The 21352-nt window shown below is 42.0% G+C and overlaps 3 protein-coding genes across 3 annotated transcripts in view; all 3 read left to right on the forward strand.

Annotated features, from left to right (window-relative positions):
- Positions 1–700: 700 nt before the first annotated feature.
- LOC112555044 lies at positions 701–7549 on the forward strand. The gene is made up of 6 exons (XM_025223187.1): positions 701–835; positions 1985–2093; positions 2714–2877; positions 3283–3432; positions 3844–3890; positions 7471–7549. The coding sequence occupies exons 1-6, from the start codon at positions 803–805 to the stop codon at positions 7547–7549; spliced, it is 582 nt and encodes a 193-aa protein (XP_025078972.1). The 5' UTR covers positions 701–802.
- Positions 7550–13946: 6397 nt separating this feature from the next.
- Positions 13947–16873, forward strand: LOC112554954. Its single transcript, XM_025223038.1, has 3 exons — positions 13947–14003; positions 15892–16262; positions 16431–16873. The coding sequence occupies exons 2-3, from the start codon at positions 16205–16207 to the stop codon at positions 16820–16822; spliced, it is 450 nt and encodes a 149-aa protein (XP_025078823.1). The 5' UTR covers positions 13947–14003; positions 15892–16204; the 3' UTR covers positions 16823–16873.
- A 257-nt stretch (positions 16874–17130) lies between these two features.
- LOC112554923 (von Willebrand factor D and EGF domain-containing protein-like) overlaps positions 17131–21352 on the forward strand; it is a 535332-nt gene continuing 531110 nt past the window's right edge. The window contains exon 1 of the mRNA XM_025222993.1: positions 17131–18610. Coding sequence (XP_025078778.1) covers positions 18568–18610 — 43 coding nt within the window. The 5' untranslated portion in view covers positions 17131–18567. The remainder of the gene's footprint in view (positions 18611–21352) is intronic.

Below are 21352 nucleotides of genomic sequence, written 5' to 3' on the forward strand. Positions count from 1 at the left end.
ACTGCACCATCATGCATGCTACACCTGATACTGTAGCATATCTCTCCACACTAATATCACTAGGGGGCGTCTTCAGTGACTCATTCCTGAAACTTAACAAGTGCAGGTAAGTTGCGTTTTTCTTCCTCTTCATCTTCTTCTTTATATATAGTTATATATTTACAGTTCTTCATTTCCTGTGCAATCTGGGCTGATTTAGCTTTCTCGTTGTCACAAACCTGCTGTGTTATATTTTTTAAATGATTTTGTAGCTGGGAAGGGGACAGGAAATGTTGGTGGAGCAGGTAGGTGTGACAGACAGCAATTTGTGGGGTTGTCGGTGTCATCTGTCTGTTTGTCGGCGTGCCGCCCCAGAGATGCCCGGCCGACCTTTTTAATCCAGTGTTGATGGATTAGTTTTGTGAGAGAACAAAGGAAAGAGTGGTGGTTGTGTTTTGGATGCTATTGTGTGACGGAGTTTTTTGCTTGAAGGGAGCGGGGACAAGTAGCAGTCTCCTCGGTGTTCGCAGTGTGTCCTGAGCTGACGAATGTTTTGTAACAAGTCCTGAACCGACTTGAAGCTTTAGTCCTAACTGAATTTTCCCTTCCGGAAACTTTAAGTCGCTCACACAACTACATATTCATTCCATTCTCATGTGCTCATACTGTCTTCACACTGCTGGAGAACAATGAAATCTCTGTTCTAAACAGGTCCCTGATGCTCAGGTTTGGCAGTTTCCATCTGACTCAGTGCTGAGGAGAAGCAAAATGGGTTTTCTGTCTGCAACTTACTTTGTTGTATGAAAGGAAGCCATCTCTAGCCATGTCTGGACCTCAGCCACCTTCATCACAACAGGTGAGACAAAGAGGACATCATCTACTGGCGGGTATGTTGTGATGACAGCCACACAACCTCTACTGACTAGTATTGCCGGAGTCTGAGCAGCGCAATAATTTATTTATTCATCATTAAACAACATTATCAGACTCTCGTTTCAGATGTTGTAACAACAATACTCTGTTTATTAGGCGAATCAGACTGGACAAGTGTTTGTCAAGGAATCAGAAAAAAAAAATCATTTCTTGAGTGAAAAATACAGTTCTAAAAATCTAACAATCATTTTGGCTATAAAACTTCGTAATATTCTCCAACTTATCATGTACACTCAGACATTTACTTTATACAAAGAACATTAATATTCGCAACTCACAAGATTGGCAAAAAATATCTGAAGACGCGAAACTTAAAGATTTGCTGAATGAAAGCAATAACTGACACACGTAACACAATATTAAGCAGATCACCTTCCTCCAAACAAGTCTGGTCACAATCAGAACACGAGGAAATCTCAGGAACCACAACTGGGTCAATGGTCAGACTACTCCAGTACGAAAGTAAATATTGCAGATTCAAAATTTATACTGGTAGAGCCTTTCAACGAAGCCGTTACATCAACGAGAAGGTGACCGTCGTGAGATGCTTGTACACACGCACACCTGGGGACATGATAGTAATCAGTCATCGTTAATTTTACGCACAATATTCAGCTTAATTCTGTCACGTGACTTTCTTTAAATGCTCCTGAAGAGATAACAATGATCAAAAATTTATTTTATACCATCTGAGCGCAAGAGGTACGCAATTAAACCTAAGCTTTATAAAAACGATAGAAATTATATTTTAAAAACAGAAATTACTTACTAGTGTTTGTGATAATGTAGGCGAGAAGAGGTTTTGGTGTTTGCGTGTGTTGAGTGCGTGGTTTGACGTGAAAAAATATTTGGTGTGTCACTGTTACAGCACAATGAGCCATTTACTACTGATATACCAGAGATCATCATCATCATCATCATCATCATCATCATTAATCATCAATCATCAATCATCAATCATCAATCATCATCAATCATCATCAATCATCATCATTATAAGTATCTATGTCAAGCTGTGTGTACGGTGTTCATTCTCTGATGTTCACCTGTAACTGTGTAACCACCATCACAGGGAAAGCCCCGGAAAGGAGGAGGTGGACAAGGTTCTAGATGTGGTGGCCGGGTCATAGTTCACCTACACGCCGTGACCGATGAACAGGCTGCGCTACTTATGGATACAGGTACATTCTATCTTTCGGTTGTGTTATTCCTAAAGGAACAACAGAAAGACGCAGAAAAAAACGAAGGAGACGAAAAACAAGTTAAGAAGATAATACAATATAGACATGTGGAACTCATTGCAAAGTTTTATTTATTTATTCGTCCCAATACTTGTAACGGTCGCTAGGGCCGCTCGTGGATAAACACGGAGCTTAAGGTCCGTCACACGTGTCTGTCTTTAACGATGTGAGTAGGTCTTGCACGAGACGATAAGTCCTCTCCTCGTTTGTAAGACAGTTCGTCCTCTCACCACTTTAATAGCAAATTCTAGAGAGTGGAGATAACTGAGATAATTCATTATCATAACGATGAGTCTAATTATTGAGATAAAAAGACATAATTATACTGAGCATCTAAATCGTACTTTTGCAACAATATGCACAAAGTGCTTACAGAAGTGATTTACTAAACATAATAACAAACAACCACGCACACATCTTCCCTATGAGACAAACACACACACACACACACACTTGTACAGCAGGGTCAGGACAGGGTCACAGTGAAATCGTCCCAAAAGATATGTCTTATGTTTGGGATGTCCCGACAGAACAGTGATAACAAATAATCTTGTTCACAGTGAATGCGCGTCCACTGGAGGAGGTCAAGAAGAAGACAGGCGCTGATGTACACTTTGACCCCAACCCGTCACCTGTACCAGGTATGAAGATTGTCATCATCCGCGGTGTCCCATCTCAGATCGAGGAGGTCGTCAGGCTCATCAGGCAGATGACTGGTAGTCAGGTTAGTGCAGTAGTGACTACAATATAATCAGAGAGTTACAAACAGCTATCAACACTAAACAGTAGAGGCTGCAATCAACAGCAGGCAGCAAGAGTGACTAGCAGTAACATTGAATGATAACAACTGATAATCAAAAATAACAACTAACGACGAGCTGTTGTAGTGCATAACAATAAATACAGTAAATAACAATACGAGTGATGAACAGAAAAATTAACGCAAAAACTAAAAAAATTTGATTCTTCAGTGAACACGAGTTGCCAGAAAAAAGTAACACGATCTTCAAAACGCTTAGAAATTAAGAATAACAACATTTTTGTTCCATATGCGACTAAGTAGCAAGATGCAAAAGTAAAATAAGAGCAAGTTATTGTAGTCAGACAAACTGAGGTCCTCTTCGTACAGGCAACACTCGCAGAAGAAGTTCAGACATTCTGGCTCCAGTGGGTTGAGGCCGCGTACCCTGACCTCGAGTCTCGCGCCTACTTCCTGCCTCCTGTCTACTTCAACCGCGTGCCGATGACCACAGAGACAGTTGCTGGTCAGGATTTTCAGGTAAAATTGCCAGCACTAGAATACACAGTTATGTTGAATTTTATTAAAGAAAAGCTTCGACGTGAAAGGACTGCTGCGGCTTTTATTTCTCCACCTGCTGCTGTTCAGGACAGTGACTTGAGATATGATGCGGCCATGAGGCGAGTTCTCTTCTGTCTTCAGAACTGGTCAGAAGAGACAGGAGAAGTGTTAGTTGGAATCATACGACTCCGCTTCGGACAATATCTGACTGAACCTGGTTTTACTATGGCGGCTGCCCACTTACCCCGAGCCTCCAGCCTGCCTCCTGACTTGCCACACAACTGGAAACAGGGAAACTTCGATGTGCTTCTTATTCACCGACATTACGGTCTTGTCGTCTGCAATGTGATGTCGTTCGGTGATATTACAAACAACCTTAAAATGTCACAGGAGGATATTGTCAAGATGAGAAAAAAGCTGAAAGACGCCGTGTCACAGCTGGACAAGGCGGAGGCCATGTTGTCTCACCTGGTGTCCGACATCTTTACCTCTCTCCGTCTTGACCTCATGTCCCGCTGTACGTCACATCTTGTGATTGTCTCCCCTGACGAGTAGCCGCTAGAAGGAGACTGACACTGACACTGACACTGTTACACCTGTCACCTGCTGTAGTCGTGTGTCAGTCTCTTACACCAACAATCGTCGTTTAGTGTTTGTCCTCTTCTACTCTCAGTCTATCACCACGTCATCACCTTATGATGTCATAGATATGACGTCATTACAGATTTTTCTATCACGAAATCTGTGTCTTTATTTACAAAACAACAAGTGTCAACAAGTTTGTCTGTTTCAGAGGTGTGTGTGGGGGTTATTGTATCATCATATCCGTGCGTGTTTCAGTCTACCAGTGTGATATCTGTGTCACTGTGTGTATAAGATGTTGTACATGTGCTGTCAATGGTCCTCATCAAACTGTAATGTCAGTGTCGTGCACTAAAGTGTTCAGTCTGTTATTGTTTACTGCCAGTGGTAAACTATCACGGACCAGTCCGTGCCTTCTGTGTTTTTGGGAATGTTGGAGATAACAATCCTCGGAAGGAGGGAGTCTTCCTCCAAGCTAGCTTTCTACCCATCCGCCTGATAACAACTCTCAGTATTGTAAAACACTTTTGGTTTTACCATTTATTGAGCTTTAGAAGAGGATAATAGAGATGATTCATAAAACCGAGGACAGGAAAGTGACTTTATGGTTATAACTTGTTGAATCTCAAGGATGTACCTGTAGTGTTGCAACTCTGTGGTTGATGATATTTGAATATCGTCAAGGACGTATATGTAACTCTGTGAGTGACGCCATGTAGATTTCGGCAAGTGACATGTTGAACTTTAGTTGTATGATTGATAGTTGTTTATATTGACGTGTGGATTATCGATGTAGTCAACCTTTAACTTATAATAAAATAACAAAGCGATAACCAAACAAATAACCAAATAACTTGCACTGGCTGCCTTACAACGATCAGAAGGAAGAGAGTTGTGTAGTCAGTGAGACACACCTGTAGGCTACCTGGTGATAAAACATGGCTACCCTTCACATTCCTGTGTATGACATCTTTGGTATGTAAGTATTTTCGAGGATGCACTACACCCAGCAAGATATATTGACCACTAGCTGTATAATATATATACAATCGCTAGCTCTATTCACGATAAAGCACACTGTATCGACTGTGTGACCTTTTCACCGGCGAACTGTATGTAGAAATCATTATGGCGGGATATAAGAAGGAGGCAGTCGATAGGAAGTTGTGTGTAGGTGGACACGGTATGGTGCAGACAAACTAAGAGCAACACAAATGAGTGTAAATACACAACAACAACACAGATCAAGAGGAGACTTAGATCGAAGAACAAGAGAGTGAAGTCCCCTTAAGTCAGTTAGGCGAATGGAAATCACTGTCGGTTTAACTGTCAACTGGTCTCAGTATATTATTTCTCTACATCGTCGTCAACAGATCACACCCAATGAGTTGTGCTTCATTCACATAAATATCATCAACATAAATCAGGCACATACTATTGTCACTGGGTAAATCAAGCCTCTTCAAATGACACCAGCAACCTTCTTCTGCTCATGGTCTAACGAAATTCCGTCTTTTGCAAATCTTGTGCAGTAAAACCATTTGTTAAAATGACAAGACTACATTTAGCCTTGTGTGCTACATGGTGATAGTGACTGAGTGTGTGTGTGTGTGAACAAAAGTGTCTGTATGTGTTAGTGTCTACGTTAGTGTGTCTGTTTGTTAAGGTTAGTGTGTGTTTGTGCGTAGCTGTGTGTTAATATTACAGTGTGTGTGCTAGAGCTAGTGTGTTTGCTAGCGTGTGTGTTTGTGTGTTAGTATTAGTGTGTGTGTAAGTGTGTGTTTGTGGGTATGTTAGTGGTTGTTTAATTTAGCGTGTGTGTTAGTGTCTGTTAGTGAGCTAGTGTTATTATGTTAGTGTGTGTTAGTGTGTGTGTATTTGAGAAAGAGTAGGAGAGCAGTAGACGGGTACAGTCCCGCTATTACTATTGTTTTGATGGCAAAAAATCAGCTCAGTGGAGATAATTTTTTTTTTGACATTTTGACTTATGTCGAATGACGCAGCGAGCAAGAAATAAAAAACCCCACTGTTAATGTTATCTCTTGTGGACTTTGTACCACTACATTGTGACAAGAGATAATAAATAATAGAGCACCGGGCAAGTAAAGACTAGTGGGTCACTTCCTTATTCCTCCATTTTGTAGAGGTAAATGGCGAGGCGACATCTTGTGTCTGGATTATTATCGACCGTAAGTACAGAAAATCTTAAGTGAGATAAAAATTATCAAACTTTTGTGGAATAGTCTTTTCTCTCAAATGTGATATACATAGGACAAACAAGCACAAAGTGAATTTTAGTCTCGTCACTGTAACTAGAAGGACATTGCATTGAGAACTGTTGTTTAAAGTAGCTAAGGTTGTGACACTGAACATACATTATACCTGATGTAAATGTAAGGTGTCTTCACAGTGTTTATTTATGAGGTGAGAGATATGGAGTAATCGATAAAGCTGTTTTAAAACAATATACAGAAAACATAAGCTACTGGTGAGTGTATCGTGTCAGTCCTGTTGATGACAGTCTATTAGCCCGAGTTTGAACTCCCTTCAACAAAAATTTAACATTCTCAACGCCTTGATTTTTCCAAACGATACCAAAATTAAATTTGTACAGTATTATCATTATATGGTTCAGCCACATTTTGTATTATTATTTTGAAGTAGCTTTTCTAATATTACTAGTGCTTTCCTAGATACACACTTCGTAGGGAGATGAGTTAGTCTAAGCCAGCATGGAATGTATCTGTATATCTACATATATAAGGCTGGCATCATCCACCTTAACCCTAAACTACAGCATTTGGAGTGCGAGAAGTGACGCCCACGAAACGCTTCATGGTAAACAGATAAACGTTTTCTATAATGTTGATATGAGCAATAAGTCCCCGTATTTCACAGACATTTCACAGAATTGGTTGTATTTGGTTATCGAAAAGTTTTGGAAAAAAATAATGGGTGATGTCAGGAAAGAGTGGGGATAGGGCTATAGTGTTGGTTGCCTTGTGGAATGCCTTGGACAATAAATATCTCACTACATCTAGTGTCGCCCATATTTGACATCCTAGCTGTCTGCCATCATCAAGCACAGAGAGGACATGACAGTCTATATCCTGTCCTGACAGACCGCAGACGACAGTCGCTGCCTCTTATAGACTTGGTCCTGCTGAGGGGAGACCACTGTCAGCCATGTCTGGTCCCCCGCCGTCTGCTTCACAACAGGTGAGACAAGGTGTAGTCAACCCAGGACTGGGAGTCTGTTGGGGTTAGACGGGTCAAGGTGAAAGAGGTCACAACTTGCATAAATGGTCAAAAGAATTTTCATGATTTGTAAAAATTATTGTAAAATATACTCTTATGCGTATTTTTATGAGACAAGCTGTGTATATGGAGTTCAGTCTAGGATGTTACCATGTAAATTTGTAATAAATATTACAGGGACAATGCTGGAAAGGAGGCCCTGGAGGAGAAAGTTCTAGAGGCGGCGGAAGAGTCGAAGTTTACCTACACGCCGTGACCGACGAACAGGCTGAACTACTTCAGAATACAGGTGAGTTTGGTTTTCGTGTTATTCTTTGAGAAATATTTCTTTTTTTCGTTCCTTAACTTGTACAGGGATAGATGCTTTTCACGGTCATGTATACCAAATGTGTCTTCAGTTGCAACTTCTTAAAATCCACCTCGCAGGTATCCTGATGATGTTCCGAGGTGTGTGTCAATGTAACGGGGCTGGTGTCACAAACAATTAATTCTCATTTCACTACGTTGTTGAACCTTTATTGTAACACCATGAAGTCAGATGCATTGTATCTTCATTGTCTGGCATAGTTCGATGCACTGCTGGAGTTATTCATCTCAGATGCCCTTTAGCTCCGTCGTTACAGCCCTGTCTGTAACCTGTAAGCATTCAAAACAGGTCCCCAGATGATCCTTTTGAGACTGGGGAAAAGATAAGTCACACTGAGCAAGATCAGGTAAATAGTGTGTTTTTTCCAGTACGGCCATGAACTACCGGATGCTCAGGTTGGTGTCAGTAGATGTATTGTCGTTGTGAAGCAGCCAGGGTGCAACTTCTCACAACACCCTGAATAAACGGCAGTTCCTCGCCGGGGATTTTGTTATCACCTACTATGATATATTGGTCAATAAGCAAGTCTACAAAGAGATTTTGCGGCGTTTACTTCGCTCATTGCAAAAGAAAAGACAACAGTTGCAAAGTTTGTTCTGTTACTATTAGTTTTTCTGTCGCAGTGGTGATACGATTATGTATTGCTTTCAACATGAGTTTGCGTGCTTGGATGATTAGACTGGTTCCTTTCTCTAGAAAGAATATTAAAAATTACTGCTTTCATTCGTTGGACCATTCTGCGCGTTTCTAGACACTTCAGCACACAACAGTAAGGGCCTTTGTTGTTTCATCTTCACCTTCATTGAGTAGGTCATCTGGGGCGTGGTTAAGCCCAGGAAAGTCCCTTTCGTCCTTTATAACTTTCTACCGTCCTTTTGACTTCTGCCCATAGAACTAGTAGGAATAGGGATTTGCTTATTGTCTTTTTGTAATAGTGAAGGATATTATCGTCTATATTCAGCTAGAAATAGTTATATTCTTTGCAACATTTTTCCATCGGTTGAGTACATCTGTGAAAGGATGTTGTTGTCTTCGATCACTGGGGTCTTCTGTTGACCAAAGCCTGGTGAGGATATGTACTATTTGTTAGGTGTTGACAGGGTTGTCCATAGGAATGGGAATCCCATGGGAATCGAATGGGAAACGTCCCATGGGATGGGACGGGATGGGACAGCACACATTTGTATTTCCCATGGTAGTCGATACTTGATATTGTAAAATAAATTTACGCTGAAATTTGCATTGTCAGACATTTTAAGCACAGGAAATATACTTTTTTATTCCAGTTTCATTATGCCATGACTTTGTTAACATGTGAACAATGCGCAGTGTTGTCCATAGGAATGTTATTAATATGGCAATCGTCCCATGGGATTGGATGGGATGGGACAGGCATAAATTGCCATGGGATGGGATGGGATGGGATGGGATAGAAAAATATGTCCCATGGACAACCCTGGGTGTTGATCATCATCGAGGAGCAAACTAGAATAGTTGAACAGAAAGCGAACAAAAGAAAATAATATTTCATTGCCAACATGCTGATTGTTCTTACTTTCTAGAGAACGGCGTATAACCAAAAGAGATAATATAACTGAGATGAGGTTAAGAATAAAGGTAGTGAATGTAAAATGCATTTTACAAGTGATTAGGAGCATGAAAACTATAATTACCTCTCAGTTTGGTGTATTAATTACAGTTTCAAATGCAACTGTCGGCTAGATTTTTGTATACAAAAGTCAAAAATATATTTTTTTTACAGAAAACATACATCTACTTGACGAGGTGAGCAAACAGTCAGGCGCTGACGTAAACTTTGATGTCAACTCGTCACCTGTACTCGGTAGGAAGGTTGTCACCATACGTGGTGTTCCATCTCAGGTCGACGAAGCAGTCAAGCTCATCAATCAAAAGGTTTGTTTGTTTATACATTTATTTAAATAAAAACTACATGAGGATCTAACAGTATAAATATAAGCAAAAGTGTCAATTTAAAAAAAAGCGATTTGACCATGAACTATACTAAGTGGTAAACAATAATACAATTTTTAATTTGTAATTTATATTTCCTTTCCGAAAACTGGAATAGTTTTATGTAAAAGTAAATGATAAAGGTTTGTCAAAGAAAAGTTGAAATAAACTGACTTATAGTAATACGTCAAGCTTTCAGTTTCATGTACTAAAGCGGTTTTGATGCAGTTAACATTATCAGAACAAGCCCAGACATTCTGGTTACAATGGGTTGAGGCCGCGTTCCCTTATCTCGACTCTGACGCCTACTTCCTGCCTCCTGTCTACTTCAACCGCGTGCCGATGACCAGAGAGTCCATTGCTGGTGAGAGTATTGTGGTCCTTCAGCCAGCACCTGGAAAGGCCGGTCAGTCCAGCAAACAAGCGATGACTCCACCTGCTGCTGGTCAGGCTCCCAGTCCTCAAGCTACTGGAGTTCAGGACAGTGATACCAGAGACGATGCCGCCATGAATCGGGTTCTCATGTGTCTGCAGACAATGTCTAAAGAGAACAAAGAAGCTTTGGTAGGACTTAGTCAGCTGAAGTTCGGACAGTACTTGAGTGAACCTTGTTACTCAGCCGCAGTTGCCCAGTTACCTGTAGCCCTCAGTCTTCCGTCGTGTCTGCCCCGAAACTGGAAACAAGGAGACTTTGATGTACTTCTTCTTCACCGACATTTTGGTTTGGTCGTACTTGAGGTGAAGACATTTGGTGACAACCTACAGGAACTAAAAATGTCACAGCAGGAAATAGATAATCAAATAAAAAAGAAGCTTAAAGAGGCTGTGTCACAGCTGGACAAGGCGGAGGCCATGTTGTCTCACCTGGTGTCCGACATCGCTCCCGGTCTGCGCATCACTAAGACCATCGCTTTCCCCAACCTCACGGCTCGTCAACTTCAACAGGACATCTCCGGCGACACCCGCATAGCTCAAGTAAAAACTGTTTCACATCATGAAATTAAAATATTGTGTACATTTCACTTTTTTACAGATCAATTAAATACAGTTTTTCTTTTTACTCGTAAGCGACTTACGTTCAGAAGTAGCCCGAATGAGTTTGTGGAGTAATCTTATATGGCCACATCTCTCTCTCTCACATACTTTAACAATTATCTCCCTTGAAGACAATCTATCGTCATGCACTGGATGACCCCTTCTGTGGTGAGTGCTGCTGAGAAAGGCGCTCCACTGTAGCGGTCGAGTAGTACACTGCTACTCATACACACACACTTACACACTTACAAGCCACCAAGGGTGATAGCACTGGCTGGTGACATCAGATGATACTATAATTTTCAAAAGCTGCTTAGTTTACACACCACAACTGTCAAAGAATACGCTCTTTTGATCACGTGGTTGTATTACAGGACCTGTGTCTGTGTCTGGGAACAACAGACCCCGCCGACATCCCAGGTCTGTGTCTGTGCTGTGATCAGTTGTCTGACCCCAAGACACCTTGGGACGTCAGTAGTCACGTGCTGAGGCAACTCGGAAACTGGTGGCAGCGACGTGTGGCTGGGGCTGGACCTGACAGTCACATGACACGTGACGTGTACAAGACACTGGTAGCCAGGTGAGATGTAGAAATGTATGAAATGATATAAAAAAAAATTATTATTTTTGGTAAGTATTTTGTTGTCCAGAAAACAGCATGGGTCGTGATGAAGTCATTGGCTCTGTTGGTCACTTGTTACCTCATTGTGTCTGTCGAGGATAAGATCATTAATCAAGCCTTTTGGGACTTGTAACTTTAGCTTCTAAACAACTAGGAAAAACTCTTTAGTGTCTGTGTCATTTTTATTGCATTTGTCAATTGTGTAATTCCTTATTCTTTAACTAGCCTTATTTATTTAATGCTACCCTGTTCATTATATCAGATGTAACTAGTGTCATGTGTTTAATGTTACATTACACTCAAACCTAAACGCAGTAGCAGACCTACAGTTTGTTTTCACATGTGGCCTTGTATCTTTGCCAGTGTGTTGTCAGGCACCAGTGAAGGTATATGGATACTGAGATATATATCTGTGTTCTCTTACCAGTGGGTTTTCAGGCATGACTACATGTATGGATGTCTAAAGATACCTTTTCGCTTAAATCTAACCTTGCTATCCCCTGCCGAGCAAATACTTTATACCAAATAGACCATATCTATTACTCTCTCTCTCTCTCTCACACACACACACAGAAACACACAAGATAAGCAGATCAGACCACATTATTGTTTACCTGCTACCCACATACACACAGCTCCTTCATTGTAAACCATCAACTACACGGTGTATAGGACCTGGACGCTCTGTGGAACCAGCCTGGACTGTCTGGCAGACATGATCACCTCTTACATCAACTTCTGTAAAGAGTCTGTCATCACTACCAAGCAGACCTGCAGCTACCCGAATAACAAACCATGACTGAGTAAAGAGCTGAAAGACTGTCTCAATCAAGAGAGATAGCTTTTATGCAGGAAGATAAACAGAACATGAAAGAAAAAGAGAAGTTCAGGGCAAAGGCAAATACGTTCAGGGTGGAACACAAAAACAAGGAAGGAAAAGGACTTAGCGAGGAAAATGCAAAGAAAGCATGGAGGGGCATAAATATCATGCCGGATACAGAACAAAAGAAACAAAGAGTAAAATGTGATGACCCTCTCATGTTTGTTAAAGCTTCTTTGACATCACAAAAATCTTTCCCAAGACCGACAAAGTTCAAGTTCATTGTGTTTAACACCTGCGTGACATCCTGTCACGTGGTTGCGTGTCACGTGAAGGGCGACCTGCGCCAACGTATGTTTGTACATGATGCAGAGAGTATAGCATCAGTAGCACAAACCAAGAGGTCTTCAAGGCTAAAAACCGTGTGCGGACGTTTTGCCAACAGACGTTTCGCCGCATTATGTCACAGAGAGAGAGAGCTTACTTACTTCTCAAAGAATGAAAGTAACTACTAGATTACACAATAATTCTTTATTTCAAACAAATTTTACACACAGACTTCACAGACAGTTCACTTTGACTGTCACAGATTATGCGCAACAGCTTTGAGAAAAAACTTTGATACAATGGCGAGAGAAATGTGTGAGCTAAGGGGCGTCACACACTTGACTTCGGCTAAAGGTCCCGCGTGAAATGCCGAAATGAAGTGCCCCGCGCCGAAACCTCCGTCGACAAAACATACGTTGGCTAAACGTCCGGCGGCGTGTACCCTAAAAACAGCGACAACCATCACTGCCAGAAGCCCGGTCGTACTGTCTGTCACCTGCAGCACTGATATGTATGGCCGCCTGGACACTTAATTATGGTCACAGGATGTTTAGTTATTGTGCAGCGAAACAACGGAACTCTCTCCCTTTCCATACCCGCCACCTACCCACTATTGAATCCTTTACACGTGCACTGAAAACACACCTCTTCCGTAAACATTACTCATAACATCCTTTCCCATAATGTGTAGTCCTTTTCACACCCTTCTTTCTTCCTCTTTGCGTTTTCTTTGTGATTTTATTCTTCGCTAGTGGTGTTGTTATTTTTTATTTGTAATATGCTATTTGTATTCCTGTCTCTCTTATGCTATGTTTTGATTTTGTTCTTAAGTGCTAATTTTTAAGTAAACACTATTCTGTAAGAGAAGTTGCAAGTAAGTGAGGAGGATTATCTAAAAAAAGAAAGTATGCCAAAAATCACCCTTTCCTAAACTTCAGGACTGTCTACTCAAGGGATTAAATAAACTAAGAGCACTAAATGTGCCCGTTAGTCTACAGATACTAAAGAAAAAGATGAAAGAAATCGAGGATTGCCTGGTTATCCAGAATTTTTAAACATCAAATGGTCACACTCGTTTGTTGTAGGTTCTGTGGTCCGGCGACAACAGTGACTGTGCCATGCACATGTCCTCCACGTGTGAGTGTCAAGACCCTGGGTGAGGCCGTGTGGTGGACAGGAGAGTGCTACACTGCTGTAATAACACTCTTCCCGGAGCAAGTTCACCTGCTACACACGGCGCCTCCCAGACTCTTTGTGTACGGACCGCCCGGTACAGGTAAAACTGTGGTGCTGCTGCTGATGGCCATAGAGTGGCTGCGATGTGGTCACCACGTCTACGTTGTCAGCACGTGGTGGGGGAGTCTAGCAGCGTGCAGCATGTTGTATCACCTGTTGCTGCAGACAGTAAAGACACAACAGTCAGCAGGTGTATCACCCGGTCAGCCTCACCTCCTGCAGTATCATCTTGCTGACAGTGACGACGTGGAGAAGGCCGTCAACGACTTGTCACAGGCGGCGAGTGGAGGGTCGTTGTACGTCATCGCTGATGAAGTAAGGAGTGAGCGCAGGTGAGTTGTACAGCGTGTGATGTGACGATAGACACACAGGTAGATGTTGTCTGCATTTACTGGATTACAACTATTTGGTGCTTAACAGGTGATGTTTCCGCAACAGTTGTGACACCTGATGGAGGTGTTGTGTTGTCAACATAGCTTTGTATGGAAGAGTCGGCTGTTACACAAATTGTGTTGCAACACGTTGTCACACACAAACTGAACATGTACACCTGTACAAGCGCTCACTCGTTCAGCTGTGACATTTGCGTATTCTTAGACAAAGACAAAACTAAATCTGCCTCTACACAGGCCCTGTCAAAATTTAATAACACTATTATCCAACACACTTAACGTTCTTCTTAAAGAAAACTTCAAGTACCCACATTCACCCTCCACTGCTCATACTATCTCTAACTGAATCTAAAAAAAAATTGTCAATTTCTTCCCATATAAAGTCAGATAACGGCAGTCGCCATAAACCCACAGTCTTGTACTCACAGTCTGAGATTTGACGTTCCTCAAAATTAAATCACAGAGACAACAGTTTTCTTGCTGCTTCCACAAGAATTGAATCTTTCACTGAAGTCGTCCTGAAAAGGTCGGCACGATGCAAACTTTCGCAAGTCGTGGCTGAGCACTGACTCTCGGTTCAGTGTTGGGTTATGTCCACGGGATATGGACACCTCCCTTGGGGGAAACAGTGCAACTCTCGTGGCTCCCCGTCGAAGTCTCTCAGTTAGGTGCCTCCTCTGGGGGACGGGCATCCAAGGGTCCCACGTCGGCTCTAGGGTCGACGACGCTGTAGCTAACGCAGACGCTTTCTCTTGAACAGAGCTCTCGTTTCTGCTATCTTGATAATGGCCGACTAGCTGTGTAGTCCAGGGATGCACAACCTACGGCCCGCGAAACTTCTGCCCACAGTGCAGGAAATCGGCATGTTAGTAATAAAAGATGACCTTAAAAAAAACGAAAAAAAGGAAGAAGAAGTATTTATCCCCACGTAGGGGCGTCTCTCAATCTTTTTTTCGATGGACGAACATTTCGATTCAGTGCTCCGACTTGGTGTCTCTACGATGCACCCGACATTCAGAAGTTGGTTTCGGGAAGACAACTTCAAATATCCCACTAATTACTACATAATTAATGGTAAGTACAACTTGTTTCTAATAAAAAATGGTATCTGCTCTATTTTTTTTCCTTTTTGTATTTTTGCGGAGAAGTGGCCCGCGACACTGCTGCCCGAAATGGATATGGCCCGCGACACGGCTGTCCGAAATGGATATGACCCGCAGGCGGAAAAAGGTTGGGCATCACTGGTGTAGTCCATCCACGCCTTTCTTCCACTTAGAGTGTCTCGGCACTTCCAGTCTCTCTTTGCAATAAAGGCCCCCGTAAGGCTGCCGACTACTAGCTATAAATTCTTTTAGAACATTCTCTCGCAAAAACTAACACGCATTACACCACGGGTGGGCAATTAATTTTCCCAACGGGCCGCATGAGAAATTGAAATGGTTTTAGAGGGCCGGACTAATATAGTTAACTCGATCAGTTTTACCCAATACTGTATATATAGTATATATACTGGCGGGTGGGCCAGCGGGCGGGCCGGTCAGAGACAGGAGGCGGGCCGGATCCGGCCCGCGGGCCGGTCTTTGCCCAGGTCTGCATTACACCGACAACTGCACCCCGTTTTGCCGGCACAATACATGCTCACTACAATTCCGTGCATCCTTAATTTCTTTCATTCAACATGTCACCTGTCTGTGAAACCCGTGTCATTATTGTGAAATCACTTACTTGATAACATCATTAGTAACAATTATACACATAATACACAAACAGAATCCCTCATTAATAATAGTACACAGTGTAACGCGTGTAGCTACATCCTATGTTACAGACTTGACTACAGAATCAAAAACTTGCAGACTTTGTGTGACACGCTGCTGACACGAGTTCCTCGTCTCCATCTGTGGGCGGCAAGTTGTTTCCATGGATACACACCCGTCGGCTGGCAAGTGGAATATTTGACCAGACCCCTCCGCTCTCCTCCGGCCGTCGTCAGGGAAGTCGAGCAGGACGTGAGGATCACTGCACACCATCATGTACTGCGGTACAGAGAGCGAGGTGTGCCCGACCACACAGACGGCCCGCCAGTCACACGACTGTATCACCGAGGTCAGGGTCACTCAGGTGGCAGGCCAGGTGACTGTATGACGTGCGGTCGTGAGGTGGCCAGCTTCCTACACAGTCTCAGTGTTGGTGTAACAGGTAGGTGTGTGTATTGTGTAGTGTAACGTTGTTTACAGTTAAACACTTACCTATGTGATAAATAACGAACAGGTGAGAGACAGTCTTGTAAATAAGACTGTTAGTGACGTGTGTCTCTCAGCTTACCTGATGACGTCACAATGCTATTGTTTATATCCATGTTGACAGGGAGAAGCACAACAACATCTACAACATTGACCTCTACCAGTGGCGGCACAACACCACCCTGTCTACAGTGGAGAGACGTGCTGGTGTTGCACTGGAAGGACGTTAGTGATCAGTGGGGTGTGGTCACAGAACTGCAAGAAGCGGGTATCCCAGTGCGGGTGATGGATCATGATGACATCGAGGACGTGGTGACGGCCCGCAGTGACGTGGTGTGGGTGGCGAGTGGACATCGTGTTCGTGGTCTGGAGAGAAAAGTTGTCGTCTGTCTGGAGGACCCTGATTACTATTTTTTTAGATCTTACAGCTTTACCTCCAACCGACTTGACCTCATGTCCCGCTGTACGTCACAACTTGTGATTGTCTCCCCTGACAAGCCGCTAGAAGGTGACTGACACTGACACTGACACTGACACACCTGTCACCTGCTGTAGTCGTGTGTCAGTCTCTTACACCAACAATTGTCTTTTAGTGTTTGTCCTCTTCTACTCTCAGTCTATCACCACGTCATCACCTTAGGATGTAATAGATATGACGTCATTACAGATTTTTACATCACGAGGTCCGTGTCTGTGTTTACAAAAGAACAAGTGTCAACAAGTTTATCTGTTTCAGTGATGTGTGTGTGTTAATGTTTCATCATATCCGTGTGTCAGTCTACCAGTGTGATATCTGTGTCACTGTGTGTATAAGAGGTCCTCATCAGACTGTAATGTCAGTGTCGTGCACTAAAGTATTCAGTCTGATATTGTTTACTGCCAGTGGTAAACAAAGGGGACAGAACTCTGAGACTCACTGAGTGGAGAAATTTATTCATCTTTAAAAAAAAAACACTAGTGGCTCACTTATACAACACATGTTACAAGTTTAACTGTTTGGCACAAACACATTCACACGATGTACAAATGTTGTTTCAAATCCTTTATAAATGTCGCCCCACGTTTCACAATGAGTGTTTCAATAAAGATTTTTGTTGTTAGTTTCAAACAGATACAGACTGTTGTTAAGTGGTTAAAATAGTTTTAACTGTCATGTCACCCACAGGCACCACGTGACCACTGTTTCAACAAAGTCAAACAGCAGGCTGACAATATAAACATACAGCAGATAGCAAATAAACCAATGAATAGCAATGACAGGATACAATACCTACACCACGATCACATGACACTGTTACAGTTTGCCAACATCTTGTCACAACACACACTATGCCCTAACCGTGACATGTCATGACACGAAATGTCACAATCAGCCATTGCTGACAGGATGTTAGCCCTCAGTGACGTCATGTGGATGGAGGATGAAGGTGGACAGCGACTGTCGTCTGTCAGGAAAGCGATGATCAGGGCGAAGATAAACCTCGTCTGTACCTCTGTGTGTCGATGATCTGTTTGACTAAAGAAAACCTTTTCCCGATGTGTTTTGATGGAGTCAACACATGTATAACTTGGGACTAGACATTTCATTGTATGTTTGACTGCAGCTGTACTGTGTCTTGGGGTCACTTTGCTTGATCGCATGTTTTCTGTTTGGTGCAGACACAGACAGAGCAACACAAATGAGTGTAAATACACAACAAACACACAGATCAAGAGGAGACTCAGATCGAAGAACAAGAGAGTGCAGTCCCCTTAAGTCAGTTAGGCGAATGGACATCACTGTCGGTTTAACTGTCAGCTGGTCTCAGTATATTATTTCTCTACATTGTCGTGAACAGACATTTGTTTGCTATTTTTCTAGTAATTTCCCGTGAAATGTAATCCAGGCACTTTACGATGGACGCGCTCGTAGCAGACGAACCTCAGCGTCAGTGTCGCAGGCTATTTTTATCCTGCTGTAGAGGGATAGGGCAGATAAAGATCAGCTGACGTTTGTTGTGTTTGACGTCACCAGTCGTCTGCTCAGCGCTGTTTCTAACGTACTTGTGTGGCTGTTGGCTGTCCATTGCCTCTTCTATCCTTGTGCGCATGTTTCTTGTGGAGCAAAGCTTGGAGATGAAAGTGTCCGATGGTGTCGGCGCTGGCTATTATTTCAGCCCCAGCCAAATGTTGTTGTCAACCTCGGAGTTCAGCGTGTCCTGGTCAGTCGTCTGTCAGCAGCAGGCTGTGGTGGACGTGCCAGGCGGTGCTGACCGTAGTACATGGGTGCCACTGTTGGACAAGATCCATCACTAAGCCGTTTGGGTAAATAAACGAATTTTTTCTCCCCTCATTATAGAATTTGGAAAAGCTCTGATCGGTGAGTGCGTAGGTGGTTCTGCTTGTGCATGTGATCAAATCAGTTTGTCCAGGAACTAATATCCAACATATGTCCGTGGTTTGTCTGTTTTGCATGGTCTGGGAATGTTTATGAGGAGGAGTTTAATGATGTGTTTCACACCAAAGAGAAAATATTTCATAACCATTTTTGCTATCACCACAACTGACAATCACAACTACCCAGTACATGTGCACGTCATCATAACACAAAGTCACTTTGAATTTAAAGCATTGAAAGGTCAATATCACACCAGAGAGGATCCTCTTTCATCACATCTTGATAATCGGTATCACTAATCTAGCTTCTCTTGTATATGATGCAGATATGAGTACATGTGCATACTGTTTCATTATGTAAGTTTTGCGTGTGCATAGAATTACAACAAAATGTTTCGACTTCCTGCCTTTCAATAACTTCTTGCATATGAAGGTTCTTTAAGATACATTACAATACAATACTATTGCCTTTATTAATAGTCTTTAGCAGTGATGCCCAACCTTTTTCGGCCTGCGTTCCATATCCATTTCGGACAGCAGTGTCGCGGGCCACTTCACGGCAAAAATACAAAAAAGAAAAAAAAACATAGAACAGATACCATTTTTATTAGAAGCAAGTTGTACTTACCATTAATTATGTAGTAATTAGTGAGATATTTGAAGTTGTCTTGCTAAAATAAAAGTTAGAAATTGTCTGAAAATACATTTTAATCGAGGTACCCCAAGGCGATCCGTCCTGTTTTCCACAGGAAAATGACGAAATTCAAACGATGTTTCGGTATTGCTTCTTTATCAGAACCCCACTGTTTTATACCTTGCTAGAAAGCCCGGAGTCTGTATTTTCAATCTCTTTAACGACTGATTCAAATATTAATCAATCAAAAGATCACTAATCCCCTACGGAATGCGGCGTCCCTCGTTCTCAAAACTGGTTTCCTCCAAAGACGAAAATCTAGAATGAAATCCATCGAAAGATTGAGAGACGCCCCTACGTAGGGATAAACACTTCTTCCCTTTTTTTCGTTTTTTTTTTCCTTTGGTTTTCTTCATTACTAACATGCCGATTTCCTTTACTGTGCGCAGAAGCTTCGCGGGCCGGACGGCACCGTGTCGCGGGCCGGATATGGCCCGCGGGCCGTAGGTTGGGCATCCCTGGTCTTTAGGCCTACAGTAAAAATTGTAGCAGCAATGTGATGGTTCAGAACTGAGTACTGTCACATCTCATCATAAATGCTTATCAATGCACCACTTATAAAATACCTTTTAACAAGCAATATCATATTTTACACTACAACAAAATGCTCATTATAAAATTTATAAAATATAAAACATAGACTGTACAAACTTTGAAGAAAATTAGGAATCAGTGTATCACTTTTTGAGGATATGACAGTGTGTTGTGGTATTTCTTTCAGGTACCCCTAATAGTCCACTGGGAAAAATTAAGTATTATCTTATCTTGTAGAGTGGTTTCATCATTTTGGGTGATCGCCACTGAATCCTTATACTTACGTGATGGTACTGCCCTGTCTTATTTGTATCTTTCTTTTTTTCAGTGCTTTCCGCTTTCACAGCCCTCTCTGTTTTCATAGCTGGTTGTCTTGCTCTGATATACCCTTAGTTGTTGGCTCGGCGTAAAACATCAATTCCCCCCACCCTTTTTATCTTTCGAGTTTAACCTGCATATTCAAAATGTTTCTTTGGAATTTTTTGCTCAAACATTCTGTTTTCCACGATTTATTATTTACTTTATAATACTGGATGAAGGAAGCTCTTTATCAATAAAAGTTTCTTCTCATTAAATTCAAATCATTAAGTCGGAAAAGTTTGCTTTCCTAACCTTTCTTTGACATGCATACGATAAGAAGGAAGTAAACGATAGATAAACACATGCGTGGCCAAGGCATTAAGATCATGAGTAAGTGTGTGTGTGTGGGGGGGAGGGGAGGCTCCATAGGACCCATTGGCTCACCTGGCGGACTCTTGGCATAACATTATCTGCATCCACATACTGACGGAAGGTGTATTCTTGCGCGTCAGAAGCCGATAAACTAGTCCCTTTGCTGGTTCAATATAAATCCTAGCACGCAGATTGATTCTACATCCTACCATGGGGTGTTCACACACAACGAAATGGTTTCTTCAGTCGTTCTTGCTGGCTTCAGCAGCTCTTCACAGTACGTTGGTTCTTTAAAGAATTAATCTCATACATTTTTTTGTAGTTTTTAGACAATATTATTTTTATCGATTGTTTTCAGGTCCAGCAATTTGCGTGATACACTCGCGGCCGGAATGTTGCGTGTGAAACAGAAAAAACGAGATAACTGCTAGAACTTTAGAGCGCGAGAGAGCATTGTTTTTTCAAAGATAGTGATGTTAAATAACATTATAAAATAAAATAAAAAATAACTTCCAGATCAACGTCTTATTTATGAGAATCCGCCGTAAAACTGATCAAATGAAGGTGCCGGAGTTAACCTTTATCGACATCGTCAATCCTAGTTGTGGGGTAATTTTTTTTTGTGCCCCTCAAACACAACAGTACAAATATTTTGCTGAACAAAAAGCCCGTTGAATGAAACACTTTAAAATATTTTAATACTTAATCTTTTTACCTATAGAATGTGACATGTTATTTTATTTGCCTTGAGATAAACGTGGCAAGCGTGT

The sequence above is a fragment of the Pomacea canaliculata genome, linkage group LG14, assembly GCF_003073045.1.
Source record: "Pomacea canaliculata isolate SZHN2017 linkage group LG14, ASM307304v1, whole genome shotgun sequence".
In the NCBI taxonomy this organism is placed as follows: domain Eukaryota; kingdom Metazoa; phylum Mollusca; class Gastropoda; order Architaenioglossa; family Ampullariidae; genus Pomacea; species Pomacea canaliculata.

Excerpts from the sequence above, each read along its gene's own strand:
- LOC112555044 (XM_025223187.1), top strand. The coding sequence starts at position 803 with ATGTCTGGACCTCAGCCACCTTCATCACAACAG. Across the intron at positions 836-1,984 it reads AGCCACCTTCATCACAACAG|GGAAAGCCCCGGAAAGGAGG; the intron begins GTGAGACAAAGA and ends CCACCATCACAG. Across the intron at positions 3,433-3,843 it reads TTGCTGGTCAGGATTTTCAG|GAGGATATTGTCAAGATGAG; the intron begins GTAAAATTGCCA and ends AAAATGTCACAG.
- LOC112554954 (XM_025223038.1), top strand. The coding sequence starts at position 16,205 with ATGACGTGCGGTCGTGAGGTGGCCAGCTTCCTACACAGTCTCAGTGTT. Across the intron at positions 16,263-16,430 it reads TCTCAGTGTTGGTGTAACAG|GGAGAAGCACAACAACATCT; the intron begins GTAGGTGTGTGT and ends CCATGTTGACAG.